The sequence below is a fragment of the Haliotis rubra genome, unplaced genomic scaffold, assembly GCF_003918875.1.
Source record: "Haliotis rubra isolate DU_JTF1 unplaced genomic scaffold, ASM391887v1 Scf52, whole genome shotgun sequence".
Taxonomy (NCBI): domain Eukaryota; kingdom Metazoa; phylum Mollusca; class Gastropoda; order Lepetellida; family Haliotidae; genus Haliotis; species Haliotis rubra.
Window position 1 is genome coordinate 2,194,672 of NW_025767213.1, and position 22,356 is coordinate 2,217,027.

At 37.2% G+C, this 22,356-nt stretch overlaps 1 protein-coding gene across 5 annotated transcripts in view; it reads left to right on the forward strand.

The window, feature by feature from the left end:
• LOC124292558 (caspase activity and apoptosis inhibitor 1-like) overlaps positions 1-22,356 on the forward strand; it is a 224,676-nt gene that overhangs the window by 94,514 nt on the left and 107,806 nt on the right. For all 5 annotated transcript variants that reach the window (XM_046729695.1, XM_046729698.1, XM_046729694.1 and 2 more), the window contains one exon: positions 4,735-4,914. In XM_046729695.1, coding sequence (XP_046585651.1) covers positions 4,735-4,914 — 180 coding nt within the window. The remainder of the gene's footprint in view (positions 1-4,734; positions 4,915-22,356) is intronic.

Here is a 22,356-nt window from a genome sequence, read left to right on the forward strand (position 1 = left end):
GATGTTTGAAATTACTTATCGCCAATGTAATGTATTATGACCCATCGCAGTCCCAGCACCAAACATCCTTCACGTTGATAGATGTAGCAACCGAATCTGCGTGTCAGAGTAATCCATTTGTTTCAATCAAAGCCAGACTTAACCATTAGCGGTATTATATTTACCATTTACATGAAACTTCGTTTTACAATTGCATTGAAAATGATGAATTTGGAAAACAATGCAATGTATTTTGTAAAAGGATACTGTTGATATTTCAAGCTGTCATTTTGCTTGCTATTTTGTCAGGTATGGCAGACACTTCATTTTGCCTTTGTTGGTTTAATTTAATTTTTGACCTTGGCTTAACATGACTCATTGTCTGAGAATTTCAGCTTTAGTTCTTAGTATCATGAAGTTCGCTTAATTTTAAAGTGCATTTTTATGTAATTAGATATTAAGATACTGCACATGACTTGTTGTCTATATATGGAAAATGTTTTTTTTATCCATCCATCATCCATCCATTTGTCAATCCATTAGCTGTATTTTGTTGGCTTTCTTCTTTTACAAAATCAATCCTGTATAATTTTGAACAAGTCCAAAGGTTATAAGTGAAGCTTCAGTCCATTTGACTTTAATGGACATTTTAAGAACATATCTTGTCTGGGAAAAAAAGCTCAGTGATAATTTGGACACAGTTTACTGACATCAGGTGACATTGATATTATTCAGCCATTCATTCTTGAGGAATTATTTTTTTTCAGCAGTGATGGATTTGTGTATGAGTAAAGGGCGAGGCATATTTCTTGTGTGGTTGATGAAGGAATAACTATCATGAGTGAAAATTACCCTGAAAGTGCTTTTGTGGTTTCTGAACGTTTCAGAACGTTTCAGACCACTGGTGTTCATTGAAATTGGTTTGCTTGGGAAATGGTTTGTGATGGCGGTTACATATTACACTCAGTAGCAATAACTGTAGTAACCTCAGTCTACTGTGGACATAATTGTCAGCTTTGGAAAGTTTGCATTGCAAATATTGAATAATACTTCAAGAATAATACATTTGATGTATGTTACAATTGTATGTGTACCTTCTGTGAGAATGCACAGAATCAGAATATACAGTGAGGCATAGTTAATCCAGACTGTTCATTTCTTATCCGATGCTAGTAGTAATGGGTTTACCAGACTAATACCACATTGAAATATCATATACCAGGTAATGTGCTTTCATATGTGATACTCTGGGGCAACCAAATTGAGACTAATGTTTCACTGTACATGGACCAAATATTTTGTTAATCTCATTGTGACACATGAGGAAAATTACTTCTTTAATAGCCTTCATATCCCAAGTAGCATCAGTGTTTGTCTTTAAGCATGGCTGAGTATATGTGACATTTGCCATTGCAAGGGAACGTCACTGAAGAAAACTATGTTGCTGCTACCACACTGCAAAAACATTTATGTTATCCACCCAAGTCATTTTTGTGCATAGTTATATTTATTGCTTATTGTTAAGAGATGGCACAGTACCAAAGTTGATGTGGTGTTGTGAATTTTCTTAGATGCACATTGTATGTAGATGTCCTCCGGTGTCGTTGCCACACATCTGTTTCATGTCATGGCAAAAGTATGTCAAATCATATCAAGATGTGATAACAACTCCAATTACAGCAATTAAGTAATTATATTATAATTCCCTGCAGTCAATCATAAATAATGAGTAATTACGACTTAGACTCTGATTTAGTTTGTTATCTTGCAAAGATCAAGTCTATGTATGTGCAAGACTATGCATTGTCTTGAAGCCCCAGATGTGTTGTAGATTCAGCTGCGATACAGATTACAGTGTCGGTGTTAGGTAACCATGCTTGTTCTGGAATGATGGGATATTGTCCTTTCATGGTGTGTGAACGTGTTTCTTTTATGTTCATGGGGATTTTGACATTAGCAATACTATTTCTGATCAAATATCCCAAGTATGTATCAAGTGTAAGGTTCAGGGTTCTTATAATGTTTGCTGCTGCAACCTGATGTTCATGTTGATGAAGGCACCATTATGTAATGGTGTGTATCTTGTCTGAAACCTCCAGACCTCTAAGCTGTCTCCAAGTTGTACTCCACATTTCCAGTGTGATTATCCCCTTTACACAGCCACTGTTTATTGGCATTGCTAAATGTAACATACACTTATATCTGATAATGATGTTTGTTTTGTGTTCATATTTTGATTATTTTGCTCCACTATGATCTTGACCATCATGTACTTCAATATATATTTACCCGTGAAGGTCCAGGTTAGAATGAGCCTTCAGTAACCCATGCTTGTCGTAAGAGGCGACTAACGGGTTCGGGTGGTCAGGCTCGCTGCCTTGGTTGACACATGTCATCGATTCCCAATTGTGCAGATCGATGCTCATGCTGTTGATCACTGGATTATCTGGTCCAGACTCGATTATTTACATACTGCTGCCATATAGTTGGAATATTGCTGAGTGCAGCGTAAAACTACACTCGCTCGCTCACTCACTCACTCACACACTATATTTTTTCTCACCTCATTTGTCACCGCTGATCTAATGAGGCTGACATGTTAAGCTTTTGGCCCTAGCAGTGGTATCCTCAATAGTTTTGTTTATATAATTCTTATCTCATTTGATTGAAGAGAAACATGTTTTGTTATGTGCAACGATTTTCCGAATCCAACAATATCATAAGCATGTGTTTATGAACCACATTTAAATTGTGATGCTACACAAAGTGTGGTCACGAAAAGGTGAGCAGATTCTGCCATATTGCTGGTACCCACACCAAACACATCATTGTTTTATTAATGTTCATTAATTAATGTCTTTTGTGAAACTTTTGTTTGTATGGCATATTACATTTTGACTTTTTAAAATATTTTATGCCTTTATGATGTTGATTTCAATTTTCAATGGTGTTAATTTCTGTTTTGTGAAATTAGATATGAAGTATCCTACATGTATAAAGTAATCTATGTAGCCTCAGTGTACAAAGGTTTCTACTTTTTTGGCTGCACCATGCTTCTAAGACACTATGCTTCTGTCGTTGCAAATGTTTTGACTGATTTTTACTTGACCTTTGTGATTGTCTTGGAATTTGTTTTCAAGTAAAATATGTGTCATCTATTTTTCATTTCCATTGCTGTGTTACTGTGGATAAATATTTCTGGCGATGTTGTGCACAAACTTCAGGTAATGAGAAACAACTGAAATGAGATAGATAATTTGGTTACCTTCCCCTTCAGTCTACAGTTAAGAAAGCAAAAACAGATAGTTGCAAAGCAGATACATGTCCCAGTGAAAGTAGGTCTCTTCTCTTGGTAAAAGGGGGGACGTGAAATTCCAGCAAATGTCAAGCACATCCCAGAAAGTAGTGCACTTGCTGTTGTTTCTTTGCCATTCAACATGCTTGTGTTCATTTTCATCTTCAAAACAGATGTGCCAAGCAAATGTGCAGAATGTAATGGAATAAAAATGACAGGCAAAACCAACATATTTCTCCATGCTTCTAGAGAAAAGATTCCTGATTTTGTCAAACATCTGGCAAACTGTATCATCTTAAACTTGTGACAGTTCATCCATCACCCCCAGGATGGGAAGTGAACTCTTCTAGAAATTGCATTAGAAGAATCCATAAATAGATTTAGGGATGGCTGTGTCGTTTGAAGTGGGTTCTTAGTGTTAGGGGAGGCACATTCTCAAAGGGGTGTCAGACATGGTTGTTTTTGCACAACACTTGGTTAATCTCTATTAGATGTTATAGCACTTTGAAAATGCCCAAGTGGAAGCTCACTTCACAAACTGATGTGTAAGGTATAATCAAATTATTCTGTTAACTTTACTTAAATTCTTGACATTAGGGACAGTTTGGGTCTAGAGGGTCTCGATATGGCGAGAAGCCATCCTATGATGTGACACACTTTGTGATTTCCTATTTATAGTTTGTGTTTTCTCAGTTACGTATTCATGCAACATGAAAGAATGATAGTATTGTGAATAAATCATTCATTCTTCATACAAAGAATAAGGAAGGACGAGAGAAATTAACACCTTTGTTCATTTCCCTTAAGTGACAAAAGGACATGGAAAACTGTTTGCTATGCAGTTCTCTGTCTGAGAAGTTCTTGAAGTCTGCATAACTTAAACTGAATGCTTTGTAGTGTTTGTGTTTATTTAACAAAGACAAATAGGAGATGCTTTTGTAAGTAGCCAATACTTTTGAAATTCTCATCAACTCTCATTATAACAAATAGAACTATCTCAAAGCATTCTCTCATGGCATTAACCATGTGATTCTACTGTGACTGTTTATATAGATATAACTTTCCTTGCAAGTTCTTGCCATAACATTTCTCAATTCTCATAAATTCAGATCCCTATGTTGCTTGAAAATTGCTAATGTCACATAATTATTAACTCACTCACTCTGTCATATATTCATTCTTGTCCAGTTAATCAACACCCATTTCAGATAAACCCAGTGTATTAGAACTTAATGCATTGAACAGAAATGTGTTTATAAGATCAGTTGCTGCAAGTGTGATTTGGTTTAAAATGTGTCATCATACAAGCTGAATATAGATTGCACCTCATGCTTTTAACCACATTGTTTCTGCACCAGTCTTGATTCTGTTTGGATACAAGATACAGTTGTAAGTTGTAGTTGTAGGTGTAATTCAATTTATTTTAAACATTTAATGATTTTCATCAAAATATGTTGTAGGCAAAGAAAAAGAAAGTCACAGAGGAAGAGGATGCACTGTTGAATGACCCTGATCTTGACCTTAACAAAGAGGTGAAGGACATTGGGGACTACATTCGAGATCGCAAAGAAATGCTCAACCAGATGTTCAATGCTGTGCAGGGAGCAAGTTTACAAAGGGCTCTACCAGATGTTTTGAAGGTATTCAGTCCCATGTTGTTCTATGTATTGCTCTTTGGCTTATCATTGTTCCATTGTTGAGTTAAATGCCACTGTGGCCCATTATATTGTGCCATCATGAGTAGAAGAAAAGTCACAATGTGAGCAGCAGAACACACAAAAGTAGGCAACAGCAGCAGCAGCAGCAGCAGCAGCAGCAGCAGATATGAGTAAGACAACACCAACAGAAGATGTGAACAGCTGAACAACATAAGTAAGAGGTGTGAACAGCTGAACACCAATAGAAGTAGATGTGAATTGTTGAACACCAATAGAAGTAGGGGATGTGAATTGTTGAACACCAATAGAAGTAGGAGATGTGAATTGTTGAACATCAACTGAAGTAGGAGATGTGAACAGCTGAACACCAATAGAAGTAGGAGATGTGAACAGCTGAACACCAATAGAAGTAGGAGATGTAGACTGCTGAACATCAACTGAAGTAGATGTGAATTGTTGAACACCAACAGAAGTAGGAGATGTGAACAGCTGAACACCAACAGAAGTAGGAGATGTGAGCAGCTGAACACCAACAGAAGTAGGAGATGTAGACTGCTGAACATCAACTGAAGTAGATATGAACAGCTGAACACCAACAGAAGTAGGAGATGTGAACAGCTGAACACCAACAGAAGTAGGAGATGTGAACAGCTGAACACCAACAGAAGTAGGAGATCTCAATACCAGCTGAACACGAACAGTATGAGATATGAACAGCTGAACAAGAACAGAAGTAGGAGATGTGAACAGCTGAACACCAGTAGAAGTTGCAGAAGTGAATAGATGAACACCAGTAGAAGTTGGAGATGTGAACACCAACAGAAGTAGGAGATGCAGAGTGCTGAACACCAACTGAAGTAGATGTGAACAGGTGAACACCAATAGAAGTAGGAGATGTAGACTGCTGAACACCAACTGAAGTAGATGTGAACAGGTGAACACCAATAGAAGTAGGAGATCTGAACGCCAACAGAAGTAGATGTGAACAGTTGGAGATGTGAACAGCTGAACACCAACTGAAGTGGGAGATGTGAACAGCTGAACACCAACTGAAGTAGATGTCAACTGATGAACACCAACTGAAGTAAGAGGTGTGAACAGCTGAACACCAATAGAAGTAGGAAATGTGAACAGCTGAACATGAACAGAAGTAGGAGATATAGACTGCTGAACACCAACAGAAGTATGAGATCTCAACACCAGCTGAAGAAGGAGATATGAAAAGCTGAACATGAACAGTATGAGATATGAACAGCTGAACAAGAACAGAAGTAGGAGATGTGAGCTGCTGAACACCAGTAGAAGTAGGAGATGTGAACAGCTGAACACCAACAGAAGTAGGAGATGTAGACTGCCGAACACCAACTGAAGTAGATGTGAACAACTGAACACCAATAGAAGTATGAGATCTGAAAAGCTGAACACCAATAAAAATAGATGTGAACAGCTGAACACCAACAGAAGTAGGTGTGAAACACCTCAGTAAATATGAAGAGCTGCACACCACTGAAGGAGTGGATGGGAAACAGCTGAACACGAACGGAAGTAGATGTGAACAGCTGATCACCAGTAGAAGTAGGAGATGTAGACTGCTGAACACCAACTGAAGTAGATGTGAACAGCTGAACACCAGTAGAAGTAGGAGATGTTGACTGCTGAACACCAACTGAAGTAGATGTGAGCAGCTGAACACCAACAAAAGTAGGAGGTGTGAAACACCTCAGTAAATGCCAAAATCAGTAAATGTGAAGAGCTGCACACCACTGAAGGAGTGGATGTGAACAGCTGAACGCTGCCGAAATCAGTAAATGTGAAGAGCTGCACACCACCAAAGCGGTATGCATAAAGAGCTGAACACTGCCAGAATAGTAGCAGCTGCTCACCAACAACAGTTACTCATGTGAGGTGCAGGGCCTTGATTCACTCCCAACATATAGAGCTGTAAACATTATGCTATAGTTAGCACTTAAAACATTATACTGAACAGGGCCAAGACATGAAAAGAAGAAGCTGAAATTCCTCTGCTGGAAACAAGTTATAACTGATAACAGATATAACGTAGCAGGGGAGATTAATGGTTGATATTGTGACATTTGAACTAGCATAAGACAGGAGCTGCTATCATCACTAGTTACGCATAGATGGTCATGTGACATTTTTGTGCTGGATAAATTTATAATGTCAGGAATTCATGTAGTTATGGAGTTACAATATAAAATCAAATATGCTGTGAACATTCCCAGAGGAGTAACAGTATTTGTTGTGTATATTTGACAAGATGTTTTCCTGCAGATTCAGCAAGGCAAGTGATATGATCCCAGACTTTAATCTTCATCTCAGAATCATCTTTGAGACTAGATATCAGTCAGATAGAATGATTAAGATGTAATTGTAATTGCAAGAGAACTAATATATTTACACAAACATTCTTATATTTGTTAGAGTAGTAACCTAAAGCTACATGCTCTGACTTTTTATTTACTGAGGACCATAAAGGTCAAGATTGAAAAAGAATATTTTGAGCTTGTGCTGCCATTTGAATATATAGTCTTTCAGTCTGCTCTGTGCCTCTTCCCATGCACCTCAGAGAACAGAGTGATGTATTGATGTTTGATTTGAAAATTCAACAGCACTTTGATATACAGACAAATTTCTCTTCCTGTATGCCCTGGTAAAAAGCTATCTGCAGTTAACACTTTAATGAAATAACACCAGGTTAACATTGCTGGGAATTGAAGAACTACCAGTTAGTTACTTAGGTTATCCAAAGCTCAAAATAATCTAGCTATTCGGTACTCTACCACTTCCAGTGAAAGAACTTCAAATTAAACTTCATTAAAGGCTAATCTTACTGAGCAATAAACAGAATTTTGGCACACAGAAGGAATTTATCCCAACAGGAAAATGTTGGGTGGAAGTAGTCATAATAAAGCCTACCTCTGGATATTTTCCCAATTTCAAAGTCTGGGCATGGGCTGTAAGTAAGCTGAGGAATGAATTAAATTTTAAGATCAAAAGATCACAGTTTTGCCCCATGGTGTTCCAATCTTGGTGGCAGATGGTTCCTATACCTACATAACCGTGGATCTTGTTCATATCAAATACCACTCATTTAACTTGGGTACTACTGTAGCCTGACTTTTTCCCCAGGAAATAGGATTGGAAAACAGTGTAAACATATTTGGTTGCCTTTTTTATGACTGACCTTTTCCCTCTCAGCGTTGGGTTCAAACAGTTCAAGAGTTAACTGGTATGTTAGTGCTCTGGGATTTTGTCCAGCATGTTCAATACAAGTGAAAAGAAAATAATCCAGTCAGTATTGATGTCAGTCTTGTTTGGAATGGCTGTAAGATACATAGCAGCTTGCTGTTCAGGATTTTCTTTTGTCTGTACTTACATGCAGAACATTGATTTTATGTGTACGATTATATTAGTAGTGGATTCACTTTCACACTGTATGAGATTTCAACAGTTTTGAGTTGAACTTGTTGATGTTAGCTTGTTATAGCAACTGGTTATAACCCTTGTGCAATTTCTTTCAGATTCTTTGTACCATGCAATTTAACAAATTTAATGTATGTTTAAAGTTGAATTATGTATCACTTATGCTGAAACAGATTGAAAGAGATACAGCAAATATTACTCCTGTAAAATACATAGTTAAAATTGGTGATCATATTTTATTTGTTTGTTTGTTGTTTAACACCGCACTCAGCAATATTCCAGCTATATTGTGGCAGTCTGTAAATACTCAAGTCTGGACCAGATAATCCAGTGGTCAACATCATGTGCATCAATCTACGCAATTGAGTCAACCAAGTCAGCAAGCTTTTCCACCCAGATCCTATTAGTCACCTCTTACAACAAAACCAACCAAATCCCCCCAAAACATTTACTACTGAATGGTACTCATACATATGTTCCAGAAGACGAACACATTTGTTACAATGAGTAAGTAGTGAGATTCTTGAAATAGTGAAGAAAATCACTGATAATAACTATGATGAAAATCCAGTTCTGGACACAGACAACTGCATGCTTAAAACTCCCTCTACTGTGCTAAGATATTCATAAAGCATATGAGCGTCCTGACACTGAGTGATGATAGAAAGACATTTATGACAGTTCCGAGGACAACAGGTGTTCAGGAGATACTAAAGTGTATCATGTACTCTTCAAGTGTGAAGGTATAGGTCAATGTCAGTACCTTGTCCCTGTCATTGTCCGTCTGTGATAAGAGTCATATGTAAGATTAGAACACGAAGTAAACCTCTTCTAGCAAATTATTTCTCAAGTTCATTGATTTGTATTTTTTTTAGTTATAGTGGGGATTGTTTGGTATTGTGAACCTAGAACACTGTATGCTGTATGTAGTCATTTATGCATTCTGTCGACAGCTTTCAATGATTGTCTGCCTCATTAGCTTGTCTTATTTTAAGATAGCATTGAAATAAATTTATTAGAAGTTTAACTGCAGTCATTGGCTGTTGTAATTTATTATTCATTTGGGATATTCGGTTATCGGATAACTGGCCATAAAAATGTGTCAGTTTGGCTGTTTTAGTGCTTTAGATAAAAGATTTGAATTCATATATTGAAACTTTTTGTAGTTTTAATGCATTGAGTCAGAAAATAGATCCATTTGTTATGATCTTGGATTGATATGTCAGTTTGCATTTATCAAACTCTACAATCAAGTTAAGTAAAATGTTTTATATTGAAGGGAGATTAGAAACCATTCATTTCAACTGGAAGTAGGAAAATATAAAAGATTTGGATGATTATCTAAATGTTGTGAATCTTCATATGATATGAAAACATCAAGATAGTTCTATAAATTATAATGTATGTATACTTTGTGATGTGGTTTATAGGGCATCTTGTTACATGTTTTTCAGACATTTATCAACAACAACTTTTGCCTATTACCCATCTTAACTCATATTGTTCGGCATAAACAGACAATAAAAGATATGATTCAGATCTATGATATTTTAGTGAAAGATGTACAGTTTATTTCATAAGTTTAAGAAGCTTGATTGAGGAGATTTCTTGGCACCTTTGGATAAACTGATTTGCTAATATGAGCTAGAGCAGAAGCCCAAATGTTAGAAAAACTGTAATAGGATGCAGACATCAGTGTTATCCTTCACAAGTCAATACACATACTACAATTGCCCAGGAAACATCAACTTCATCATAATCATCAATACTGTCATAAGTTTCTGGTCCAACATGGCCTAGCATTACATAAGTCCCATGTGATTTGAAGCATGTTGCACAACTCCTGTCATACTTGATCTACATTGTCTCCTTACCACTGACCGTAAACAAAGGATAAACATCAGGGGAACTTTCTTTTCTTATTACTAATGCAGAATATGAAAAGATAAGATTATCTCCAATATAAAACAATACTGAAAAAAGCGTGTATCAGTTTAACTTTTTAACACAGACTTCTGAGCATACTTATCTGTATATGTTTTCAGAACTTGATGGTTATGTTCTGTAAGTTTGGACGTAGATGTGTATCAGTGTCCTCTTAAATCCTGATATGTATGAGTCTATTGTTTGTCATGTCCAGGGTTTATTTTTTTTATTGTAGAGCACAAGCAATCTTATCTCAAATGGGACCTGGAAAAGCCATTACAGTTCTCAAGTAATATGTATTGGTCAATAAAGCTAAGAAACGTGAAGTCAAAGTAGAAGAGTATTGTGAGAACACTTCTCGAGTTGATGACTAATACCTTTATTCTGAGATTTGGTATTACTTATCTGTGAGCTGAACATAAGACAACAAGGCTGTATGTTTGTTTTAAATCCTTACGACAAACTGAAATGGGATGACAAAAGAAGACACAGGAGTTTCTATCTTCAAGTTTTAGTAGGCGTGTAACGATGTGGTGGTACAGTATGCTGAAAAACAGCTGCCTAGATGATACATCTATTTACAACTGCTACATGGACTCAGCTGATTGCAGTGCACTGATTTGGCATGGCTGTATCATGGTACCATTCACATACTGTTCAACTTTTATTGACAATATACAAAATTTGTTCAAATGATTTAACAGAATATCATGTTCCATTCACTGTGATCTGACCTGGGTTACAATAAGTCCTCAGTCATCTGCTCCCTATATATAATAGGAACAAAAGTGGATAATGTGGTCAGAGTCAGTGACTTGGTTGATTGCATGTCACTGTACCTTGACAGCACTGAATGTCACTCGCAATATCAACTGCTGCTGTGGTCTGATGCAGGTGGTAAGTTTTGGAAGAGAGGACTTTAAATTGGTTGGGTCTCAGTGACTTTGGTATCATACCCTGATTCTGTGGATAATGCAACTGTTCAGAGTTGAATCTTTTGGGCGTGCCAGAAAAGTAAAAATTCGTACAAATCTGCTACCTCTGTTACATCATTGTCAAAAATCCTGTATTTTGGCAGCAATCGCACAAAACAAGTCCTATTCACTGTCAGATACACACAACGAGTTGTCAAGATTATAGAACCACCAATCAGCATCAAGCTCTTGAGATTGTCAAGGCAATAACGAATCCATACTGGATGTGCTTGAGTTAACATCAACTTTTCAAATGAGTTTGAAATCTGGAACTGAGAGACTATCCAGCCTAACATCCAGAGGAACCAATGCCAACATGGTTTGTTGCACGGTATCCAGGACCATTAGGAAAGCCAACCATTCAATCAACACAGCAGGGAGCAGATGGGCAGAAAACTATAGAGGATCATCACAGACACAATACTGTCACTGCATGTATACAGCAAAAGCCAAGTCAGAGACCATCTCCAGACTGTCACGGTCGATGCACTGACCCCATAGGTTTTTTCACATGCCCTCTTATACACTGGAGGACCGTCTTCATCAAGCTGACAATGAACTTCTAAAATGTCCTTTATGGAGCAGATAGAACCGCTTTATCAGTGTTACAGGCAAAGTCACAAGAATCTGTATTTCTACAGAGGCCAGAATATCCAAGATTTCCATTCATATCTTACACTTTTGTGGCCAAGTAATGCTCATAAAATCATTGACCATGCATCTGATAATTTGTCGAAAGTGAAATCAGATGAATGTCTCCCTTTACCACAGCTGAAGAAAAATATCATTACAGTCACAGGTCCTGGATGAAGTACTCTTAAAGCCAGTTCATTCATCAATCAGAGTCAACTTTCTTTCATCCAGTCTTTAAGAAATGTCATCTGCTTATAAACACACCATGGATACTGGAGTCAACAATTGTTTGTAGCCCGGAATCTGCCCTACCGTGCCATCATTACTAGATACATGCAATGAAGGTACAGTTCACACTCTATGATCCATCTTGATGGACCTGGTAATCATAATCCACAATCAACTTGATAATCCATATGCAAGGAGATCTGCTATCCACAAAAGTGTTGATGCATATCAAAACACCTACTGTCCTGGATACGCTCAAGAGAGTGGCAGTCTTTCAGGCCATTACAATGAAAAGGTTGGCAGCATCACTGAAGAGGTGAGACGGGATACTACAAAATGTTATCAAGATACATTTGGCTGTTCAGGTTCATGGTTTGTCACCCACATGACAGCGTTGTTAGAGAACTCGTTCTGAAGAAGTACACACCATTGAGAATAATTCTGCTCAGACCTTTCTTAAGAAGCATCGAGCTCAGTGATCTGGTTTGTCATCACTCCAGTCTGAATATAAATGTCATGGACAAGGTAAAAGAGATGCCAGAGCTGGAGGTCACATAGATTGTAGCGTAACAACCATTCATTTGGTCACTTTTGACCTGGAAATATGGATTGCAGTTAAGAATGCCGACTTTCAACAGAACACCCGCTCAGTTCTAAGAAGATGTCTTTTTTCATACCACCACAACTGGGCATGATAGGTAAGTATCTATGAAAAGAGTACAAGCTTTTCTTCGACCACTCTCCTGTACTTGTATTTTGGTCAGAAGGTGGAGATGGTAGTAGATCTTAGGATGGTAGTAGATCTAGCCATTGGCAGTCTTCTAGAAAAGAACATATGAGAACAAAAGTCACCAATGGATTTTACTGTCCTGTATTTCTTGTTCCCACGAACAACTCCATGAAGATGAGCATGATAGCAGACCTAGTAGACCTCAACTAGTCCTTTCTAGTGCCACTACCAATCTCCCTCCAGATGACAACATTTCCAGAAGCATTCAACTGGATAACATCTTGACCTCTTTGTGACTTGTCTGAACAACTGATTTCTGAACTAAGCAAGTCCAGTACCAGATCTGATGGCTTTCCAGTCTGTTTACATGATTTCTCCCAGACAAAGTAATCCAAAATGTAGAGATGACACACATAATCATCATTCTGATTGCTCACTTTGGCTAAGCAGAGGAGAACACATACATTCAGATTTTTCTAAATCAGTGTTTCCAGATGTGTCCATTTCTTGGAGACCATCATTGTCCAATCTCTACAACAACTGACAGAGTAAGTTCATCCATTGGAGACTACAGCATAATCTGGGTCATAGACCAGTGACTATTCCTTTGGTAGCAGACATTTTAAACAATCTATGTTAAGATGAAAAACCCAAGAAATCCAACATTGTACAATAAAACACTTTCAACACTTTAGAGGGCTAGGCCACAATTATGGTCAGATCACTACAAGAGATTTTCACCAAGAATCAATCCACATGTCTTGGACCACTGGGTCATAGACATTATACAAACCATTACTGGATCACCAAGATCATTTACGGTATACATTCTATGTCTTACATTCTATCTCAAAGCTATAGAAACTCATAGAAGGCATAGAATTAGATGTTTATCTCTTGTTAGACATGCTCAGACAACATTACTAAAGCAAGGGTTGAAGGATTGGTATGTCATTGAAGTCTTCCCATGGCTATTGCTCAGTCTTCCTATGGCTATTGCTAAGAGCTTTGGCATCAAGTATTGCAACCCTGAATACAGTTTTGGTAGAACAGCTAATATCCAGTGGCCCCTCAACATCTGTTTATGTGACGTTCACCTGGACCTTAAAGCTAGGCCCTCCTTAGGTGACATAGTGGCAGCACAAGCGATCATAAGAAATAATTTGCCCAACTGTAGAATAGAAAGGGGTTTGGAGGGGCGATGCGGGTGAGGTTAAGGTGTAGCTAAAGAATCTGTAGTCTCAAAAGTAGGTAAACTTTTGATCATTGAAACATTCAGTGCAGTTTACATGGAAACAAACTGAGTGGAAGTGACATGCTAGTAATTAGGACAGTAAGTGATGTCAGAATCAAATAGCATAAGGGTCTGAAACTGACTAGAAGTCACATAAGAACTGGAAGTGATGCCATATCTGGAATCACTGTGTTGTCACAGAAATAAGGTTAGCAGAAGTGATGTCAGACACAGAAAATGACCCTTAGGACTGGTATGGACAACACATTCAGAAGGAAAAGTGACATCGTGATTAATTTACTGAGAGTGATATCAGGATTAAATAACGTCATGGTCTCAATATTACCAGAATTGGCATCGTTAACGATTCATTCAGAACTTAAAAAGGAAGGGACTTCATAACTGGAAGTTTGATCTAAAATACATCCATGACTGATGGTTTTAGTACAACTACAGTACACTAATATCAAATCTAATGGTTTTTCTAGTGAAGATACCATGTATTTGTGACTGCACTTGAATTCAAGGATTCTTTATGAATCCACAAAAACATGACACTACTGTCTACAATACTGTGAGAACCACCCTGTTCTTTCGGGCATGTTCTGACCTTGATGCAGTAGACATAGAGGAATCATAATGGATCATAGACGTTTGGAAAGAAGTGAGGTTTCGTCACATCTTCAAAGCTGGATGCTGACTGGCAATGCTATTATCTTGACAACTAGTTTTGTTTAGTTGACAATGAATAGGAACTCTGTTGGAAATTCTGAAGATTTGTTTTGTGTGATTATGGCTGTGATGTTTTAGAGGTAGTTTTGTTTTATAATTTTGACATTGATAACTGTTGCTTCTTCTGATCACGAATTGCATGCTGTTTGCGCCATATTATGCTTCTGTTTGTCAGCACAATACCGTATCAGTGTTCTTGGGTTTAACCAGAGTGGTAAATGTCTGGCAGCTGCTTCATTTGGGGCTTCCCTTCCACATTAAGGTGGCACTGTCATAAAACTAGCTCACTCACACACTCACCCACTCTGGTCTTGAATTGAATATGTACGGGTTTTCTGTTCTGCTGGAATATTGCTGACTAGTGTAAAACAACAAACTAACCTCCAGCGTTCAATGTTGATGTTTTATGTATTTTAATACAGCTCTTATGTAACATAATGTATCTTACCCCAATCTCCTTGTATCTTTTACCTCTTTTTTTTCTTTCTATTTTTCCATCTTGTTTTGTAAGTAATGTTCATGTTCCATATTGATAGGTGATCTGTCAGTTCCTTGGTTTGATCAGTGCCAAATTGTACATGATTTGTATTTCTTGCAGTCAGTATATTACAAAGAACTAAAGCAATGGCTCATCTTCTTGTGATAGTGATGAGACGCAACTATGTATATATTCCTCTAGTTATGCAGGATCATTATTTCTTTTTCACTTGAAAGCGTGTTGAAAGACAAAGGTCAGAGTTGATTATAAGGAGTTGTTTGAAGGATATGAAAGGTGGACATGTCCGGTGATAGTCCAGACAGATACGCAATCAAACTTTCATGATCCACATACTCAAACTGCATCGTTATTGATAAAAGCCTCTTTTATACAATCCACATTTCCATATCGGGAAGTTTTTCTGACCGTTGATCTTATTCGATGATCTGGAGCAAATAATCATTCATATTTTTTCCTATAAATTATTTCCACCTTTTTGCCCCTCTTGTTTCTGTTTTGAAAAAATGCATATATCTCATCTTGGTGCGATAAAAACGCAGATGTGCGCTCAGGTTTTTATCTGGTAACCCTGTTGCTATACTCTGCCGTCTACTGTTTGATTGGGAGTTCTGATCACGTAACCTCCGTTGAAAAATATCTTTTTCGCATGAGAGCTTGCGGCAGAGGAGGGCCGCCTTGTGTGTCCGGTAGCTGTCCAGACAGAGTTTTTAATGAAATTTTCATAAGGATATTGCCTTGCTTTGCGCCCAACTTAAATATTGATCTGTCGAGTGCTCTAGTCGCTAGCCTTCAGTGACTAGAAATCAGAGCTGCTTGCCTCACCAAGAAAAACAAATGAATCATGTCACGAATTGGAATCATGTCATTTTTAGTTATAGACGAATGGCAGGACTGAAATTAAATTTTGTACGAATAACAATGACAGGCGAAAGAAAATCTAATCCATAATGATAAGAGGGGAAACACGAATAGCCAAGATGAAACAGAACAACTAGCCTCGACAGAATTTGCAATTATCAATTTTAATTTAGTGCGGCTTTTGTTGACTTTTTTTTCAAAAAGCTCTTTTGACATTTTGATGAAAATTTTTGATGAATAGAAATTTGAAGTATTCAAATTGGTTAAAGTGGTCAAACATTATTTTTGCCAACAGACAAATGGCCATAGCTCAGAAAGGGATAACGCATTTGAAGATTTTGAAATGAAATTCTTTTATACTCCTTTGAAAAAAGTTGAGATGAAAAAGACTTAAAGATTTAATTGATTAAATTTTGCAGATTGTAGATGAAAAAATTCAACGAATAAAATGAATGAGAGATATTCTCCCACAGATGTCCTTTTGGCATTCAGCGAAAATTAGCACTTTAAAAGAGCCAACGGATAAAAATGTAAAACACCACTTAAGCCCCAAGATGAAAAGAACTTTATGAATAAAATGGTACAACATGATTCCTTCAGCCTACTGCTTTCACAGCGGTGAATGGACAACATTTTTATGAAATCTATTAAGCATGTTCTCCCTAAAAATCAATACAACAGTGTTTGAACTGTACAAATAAAGAAATTTGCTGCCCGATCATAATTTGAAGACTGAATACGATTTCGTTTTTCAAAAAGATATTAATTTTCTATTTTTTTCCGAACCACTGAAATGACTTTTGATGTTAAATTAAATCAGCACCGAATTTGGAGAGCTTCTGACATGATTAATTGTGAGTTCTGTGATTGAATTCAGCAACTTTTATATTATTTTTTCTTTGAAAATTGGATAATGAAATAGGAGTGGAAATTGAAAATTGAAGTGGGGAGGGTTAGATGTTTCGTGCCGCAACTGACTTTATCAATCATATTTTAAGCCCAATTTTTCTCGCGAATAATCAAAAGACGAGCGATGCATACAAATAGAAGACCGGGTGAGAATACTCACACGTAAAAAATGCAAATAAACTTGTCAAAATTGTTTAAAGGAATCGTAGATGGCGAGATTACAAATATGAGAAATTGTTTCAGATGAGTAATGGTATGTGGCCAATGATATTATCATTTGCAGATGTACAAATTTACAGATAACCACTTGTCCAAGATGCCCATTATAAAAACTGGCCTGAGGCCAAAGATGACAGAAAATATTATTTGCTGACCTGCACATTTGTTGGTGTAACTTGGCCGCTAATGACATAGCACCTGCAAGGGGGCAGTCTTATTACTTATACACAGCTCTCTTAGTCTGGGTAAAAATAGTGTGTCTACACCATGTCACGTTTTGTTAGAGAAAGCCACTGACGCAAGAATAACTTTAGCACAATTTTCACTTATCACATCCAAATTTGGGACTTTTTGATCAGGCAGTGTCTTTTGATGTTGTAGTAGAACTGACATATTGTGCTAGTTAGCAACTTTGATGGAATGGAAATGACGTTTTAGTCTTAGGAGAAGAGATATAAGTTGATAGGTTTGTTTGAAGTTTTATTAAGGAAAGAACTGCATTAGAACAGAGAAAAATAGATGTGATCTTCAGGGATTCATGTAGCTTAGGGACAATATATTTGATGGAGAAAAGGAAGGTTTGTTGAAAATTCATGACCAAAAAATAAAGGTTTCATGTTTCTGACTCAAAACATGAACAGATTTGAACCGTTTATCTTCAATTTTCCAATTGTTCAAAACAGACTCGTTAAACCTTTGAACCACTGAATAATAACATACCAATTCTTCCATGATTTCACCATCTCAATTATTTAATTCCAGGAGTCTTCTCCTCTTTCATCTATGACCCAATGAACTTCTCCCAATACCCTTGCATTACTCTGTTGCATATACCTCAAAGTGTATTGGTTATGCACTTGCCCCTTATTCTGTTCCTCAGTCTGTCTTCTGCTGGCATTCATACTATGCTAATTACAACATTAACATAGATTCTTGTCTCCTTTACTTAGTTAGTATGGTAACCTATATATTGTCTATACTAGTATTGTGTTGGAACAGAAACTTCATGCTGTAGTTGTGTTCTGAACAATCTTCTGGTATGAAGTTAAACCTGATTATCATGTGGTAACAATGTGTGACCTGGTTGATTGTCACTGTACCTGAATGACATTGCACAGAATCAGTCATTATCCCCCGCAACACATTTTGCAGGGGGGTATTAAAAGGGACTCCGTCCATCCGTGCGTCCATCCGTGCACATTCGTCTTTTCCGGAACAGAACTTTAAAACCGTTCACTACTTCTTCACCAGACTTGGCACATACATAGATCTGGATAGTTTTGGAATTCTGAATAAATATTCTTTTTTGCATTTCCATAACAACAAGGTTGACTTTGACTGCATTTGGTGGTAGTTATCTTTTGCAGAGAAGAATTTAAAAAACATTCACTATTTCTTCACCAAACTTGGCACATAGATAGGTCTGGTGGTGTACTGGTGCCTTTTGATAATATTGGAATTCGAAATAAAATATTGTTTGCATTTCCATGGCAACAAGTTTGACTTTGATTGAATTTGGTGGTAGTGATGTTTTCCAGAGCAGAACTTTAAAACTGATCACTATTTCTTCACCAAACTTGGCACATAGTTTGACTTTGACTTGATTTGGTGGTATTGCTCCTTTCTAGAGCAGAACTTAAAAACCTTCAATACTCTCCTTCCACTTTGCTATATACACACCAAAACATTTGACATAATCATAACTAGTAGACATATTCATGAAGAGTAATATGCCATTGAGGGGGATATTGATGACTTTGTCTTCTTGTTTGTAAGTTGCATTGATATTCCTTTAATAAAAGTAGTGTCAAAAACCTTCTGAGACTATGTTGGACTGCAGTAATCGAGTCAGTTGCTGTTTATTTTTCAAAATAATCTGAAAGATTCCCACATATCTGAATGGTGCTAGGGTGCCTGGATTCCACTGGTTTAGAAGGCTTGTTGTGCGGTGGGAACAGTTCACAACCAAGATCATGTCGTTCTGCAAGCTTTTGAAGAGGTGCATGCTGCAGGTGGATGAGCATGTTCATATGAAATTTGAGCAAAATAAGTCTCATTACCCTGCTATGCGGCCTGGGACGTGCCTTCTGTTGACGGGAGAGTATGTAACAGGGTGTGAAGTCATCCCACAGATGACATCCTGACCATGTCAGCTTGCTGACAGGGCTAACCTCTTTGGTCATGTGGACAAGGAGTCTGACTTCATATCAGAAGATCTATGGTTCGAATCCCAGCACCGAACTTGGAAATTTTATGGTTGGTACACAGACATGGTAACAACAGATTTGCGTCTCAATGTCTATGCTGTATAACCTTCAGATTCTGATGCAGTTGGCAAAGCAGATTAGCAGACCATTTGGGAGGTAGTTAACTAAAAGCCTTTGCCTTCTTTGGAGATGTTTCCACTGCTTTAACTGTTCAGTCCCTGGCTGATAATGTTGCACCCCATTCATCCATGGTTACAAATAGATCAAGAATATCATCAGGGTCCATTCCAAACTATAAAAAATTTCATGAGAGGTTATGGGAATTCAAGATCAGGAGTCAGAAGCCTTGGAACCTAGTGTCATAAAACCTTTGTCATGCCCAGTTTATTCCTCAGAATATTTTCAGACTTTTCTCTTGAAGGAAGCTTACTGTATTGGCTATATGTGAGATTTAGTCAGTCATTGATATCATATGCATTTTCGCAAACAATTTCTATATTAGTGATAGCTGACGTTCTTGCTGATCATGGTTCATCTTTGAGGTTCTCACTTCCCTTCTTTAACTCTCCTGCAGACCCCTTCACAATGGAAGGAGCATCATCCCATAAAGTGGACACTATGTCTACATGGGTGGCTGTTGAAGTTGGCCCTTTCAGTTGGAGATACCTGTTGACAGCATGGCAGACAATTCTGTCCATTTTCATCATGAGAGATTACTTAGTCACTCCGTCTGCAGACATATGCTGCTTGTGTATTTGGTTCAAATGCAGTCTGTAAGCATGGAAAGGATTGTACTTAGTAATTTTAAGACAGTACACCTTTCATATCTGGACTCCAAACCTTTCAAAGCTCACCTTGTATTGTTGATAGTGCCATAAAACAACATGCACTTGACATCAGGTCCATGTTTACATGTTCAAGAGAACCAACACTACGCACACTTGCTTCTTGTCTGCTTGCCAATAAGTTCTTGTCTTGGGCATTTGTATTCTGCTATTGATATAGGCAAGTGTCCTGCCCAGGTTCTGGAGCGTGAGTCTGAGTTGTCCTTCCTTGTGAACTGCTGTCTAGATGACCACCTACTGTGGTCATACTTTCACACAAAAACTAATCTTATATAACTTTTATTTAAGGACAACTAATGATTCCTGAGGTGGCAGTTCTTTTCTTGTTCGCTTGGATGGGTTTCACATATTTCTTGCAGATGACATTTAAATATGTCATTTAATTAATTTTCTTGTGAATATATTTTCCCATGAACATTGTAATACATTGCTTTTTACCGTCATATTAACATAGTTATATGAAAGTATTATGTATCATGATTAAAGTTGCAGTCCTAAATGTATAAACTTATTCATGGTTGTATATGTCACACATCGTAAAACTCCACAATTCCATATGGGCCTTCAACTTTAAGGGAAAAGGAGTCTAATCTTTGTAGTTTAGAGTAGACTACAGGAGCTTGGATATTTGTCCAGCAGCTGAAGATTGTCAGGCGACTCGCCACAGGTCAGCCAGCATGCACAACTGTCCAAAGATCAATAAGTAACTGAATAAAAAGAAAACTAGCAAACTGTGAAAGTGTTCCATTCAGAGGGGTTGTTAGTTTGGGTCTATTTTGGTATTTCTTCTCACAGTTTGACCAATTATACAACCAAGATACGAGACAAAGTGACCAGTGTCCAATAAAACACAACTGTGATGTCTTGCTGATCCCCTTGGAAGACACGCAGGTTTGTTTTTGATGACATTGTGGTCACATACAGCTGAGATTATGTGTCTCAATCTTAAATGTAAAGATGAGAAAGATTTTCTTCGAGAAGGACATTTTTTTTTCTCTCCAGAATTAGCAATTTTGTGTTCAAACTTGAAAGCAAAAGTGGACAGAGGTAGCAACCTTAAGTGGTCAGACTGGCTCATTGAGGGGATATTTGCTATTGGATATTAAACGAGACTGAACGAATGAATGAATTACACTTTCCTAAAGTTGAAACTTTTTGCCATTTGATTGTTGTGAATAAAAGGGCATCACTTCTTGAAAAGGGGGATTTGGCCTGTGTTCATGCCCAAAAACATCAAAAGCTGTAAATAAGTCTCTGAAAAAAGAGATGTGTGATAGAAGTTTTTACTGTAATGTGAATTGGCGATGGATGAAATAAGATTGTGTCCCTTTCATCCTGTTATCTGTTTGATCCTCATTTATACTGTAATTATGGCTGTAATAAACCTTGACCAAGCCACACGATCGTTTCATATGGAAATATCTCAAAGTGAAAATTTCAGTAATTGACAATAACAACTTTCTTTCATCGAAGTCCATGTTGATAAAAATTCAGACTCAGTGTGAATTAGATACACATGATTAATTACAATGTGATTTGATGCTTAATGAGATTTCTTTGTCACTGCCATCGACTTGCTCACTGATATTACAAAGTGAAAATTTGGATAATTGATTGACTTATTTCTCTGTTGCGAAAAACACATAGTGTAGTCGACAGTCTAATATCACACATGGAACAAACAATGCCTGTTTGTCAAACCAATTAGCGTTCACCAGTTATCGTTCTCTTATGTAACAATTGTGATTTCACATTATTAATTCTAATCAAAGTCACATGCTAATCTGAAAAGGTTGAATAAGATGTTGTGGCTTTAATGAACAAATAGCCATTTCAAGTGTAATTACGTGGAAAATATTGTTTCATTTCTTCCTTGGAGACTGTCAATTGAAGTTTGATCTTAATTGTTTTAACCACAGATTTTTTCTCATTTTAGCATTTCAGGGTTGGAAAAAAAGAAGAAATTTATTGCTATTAAAATCTCCA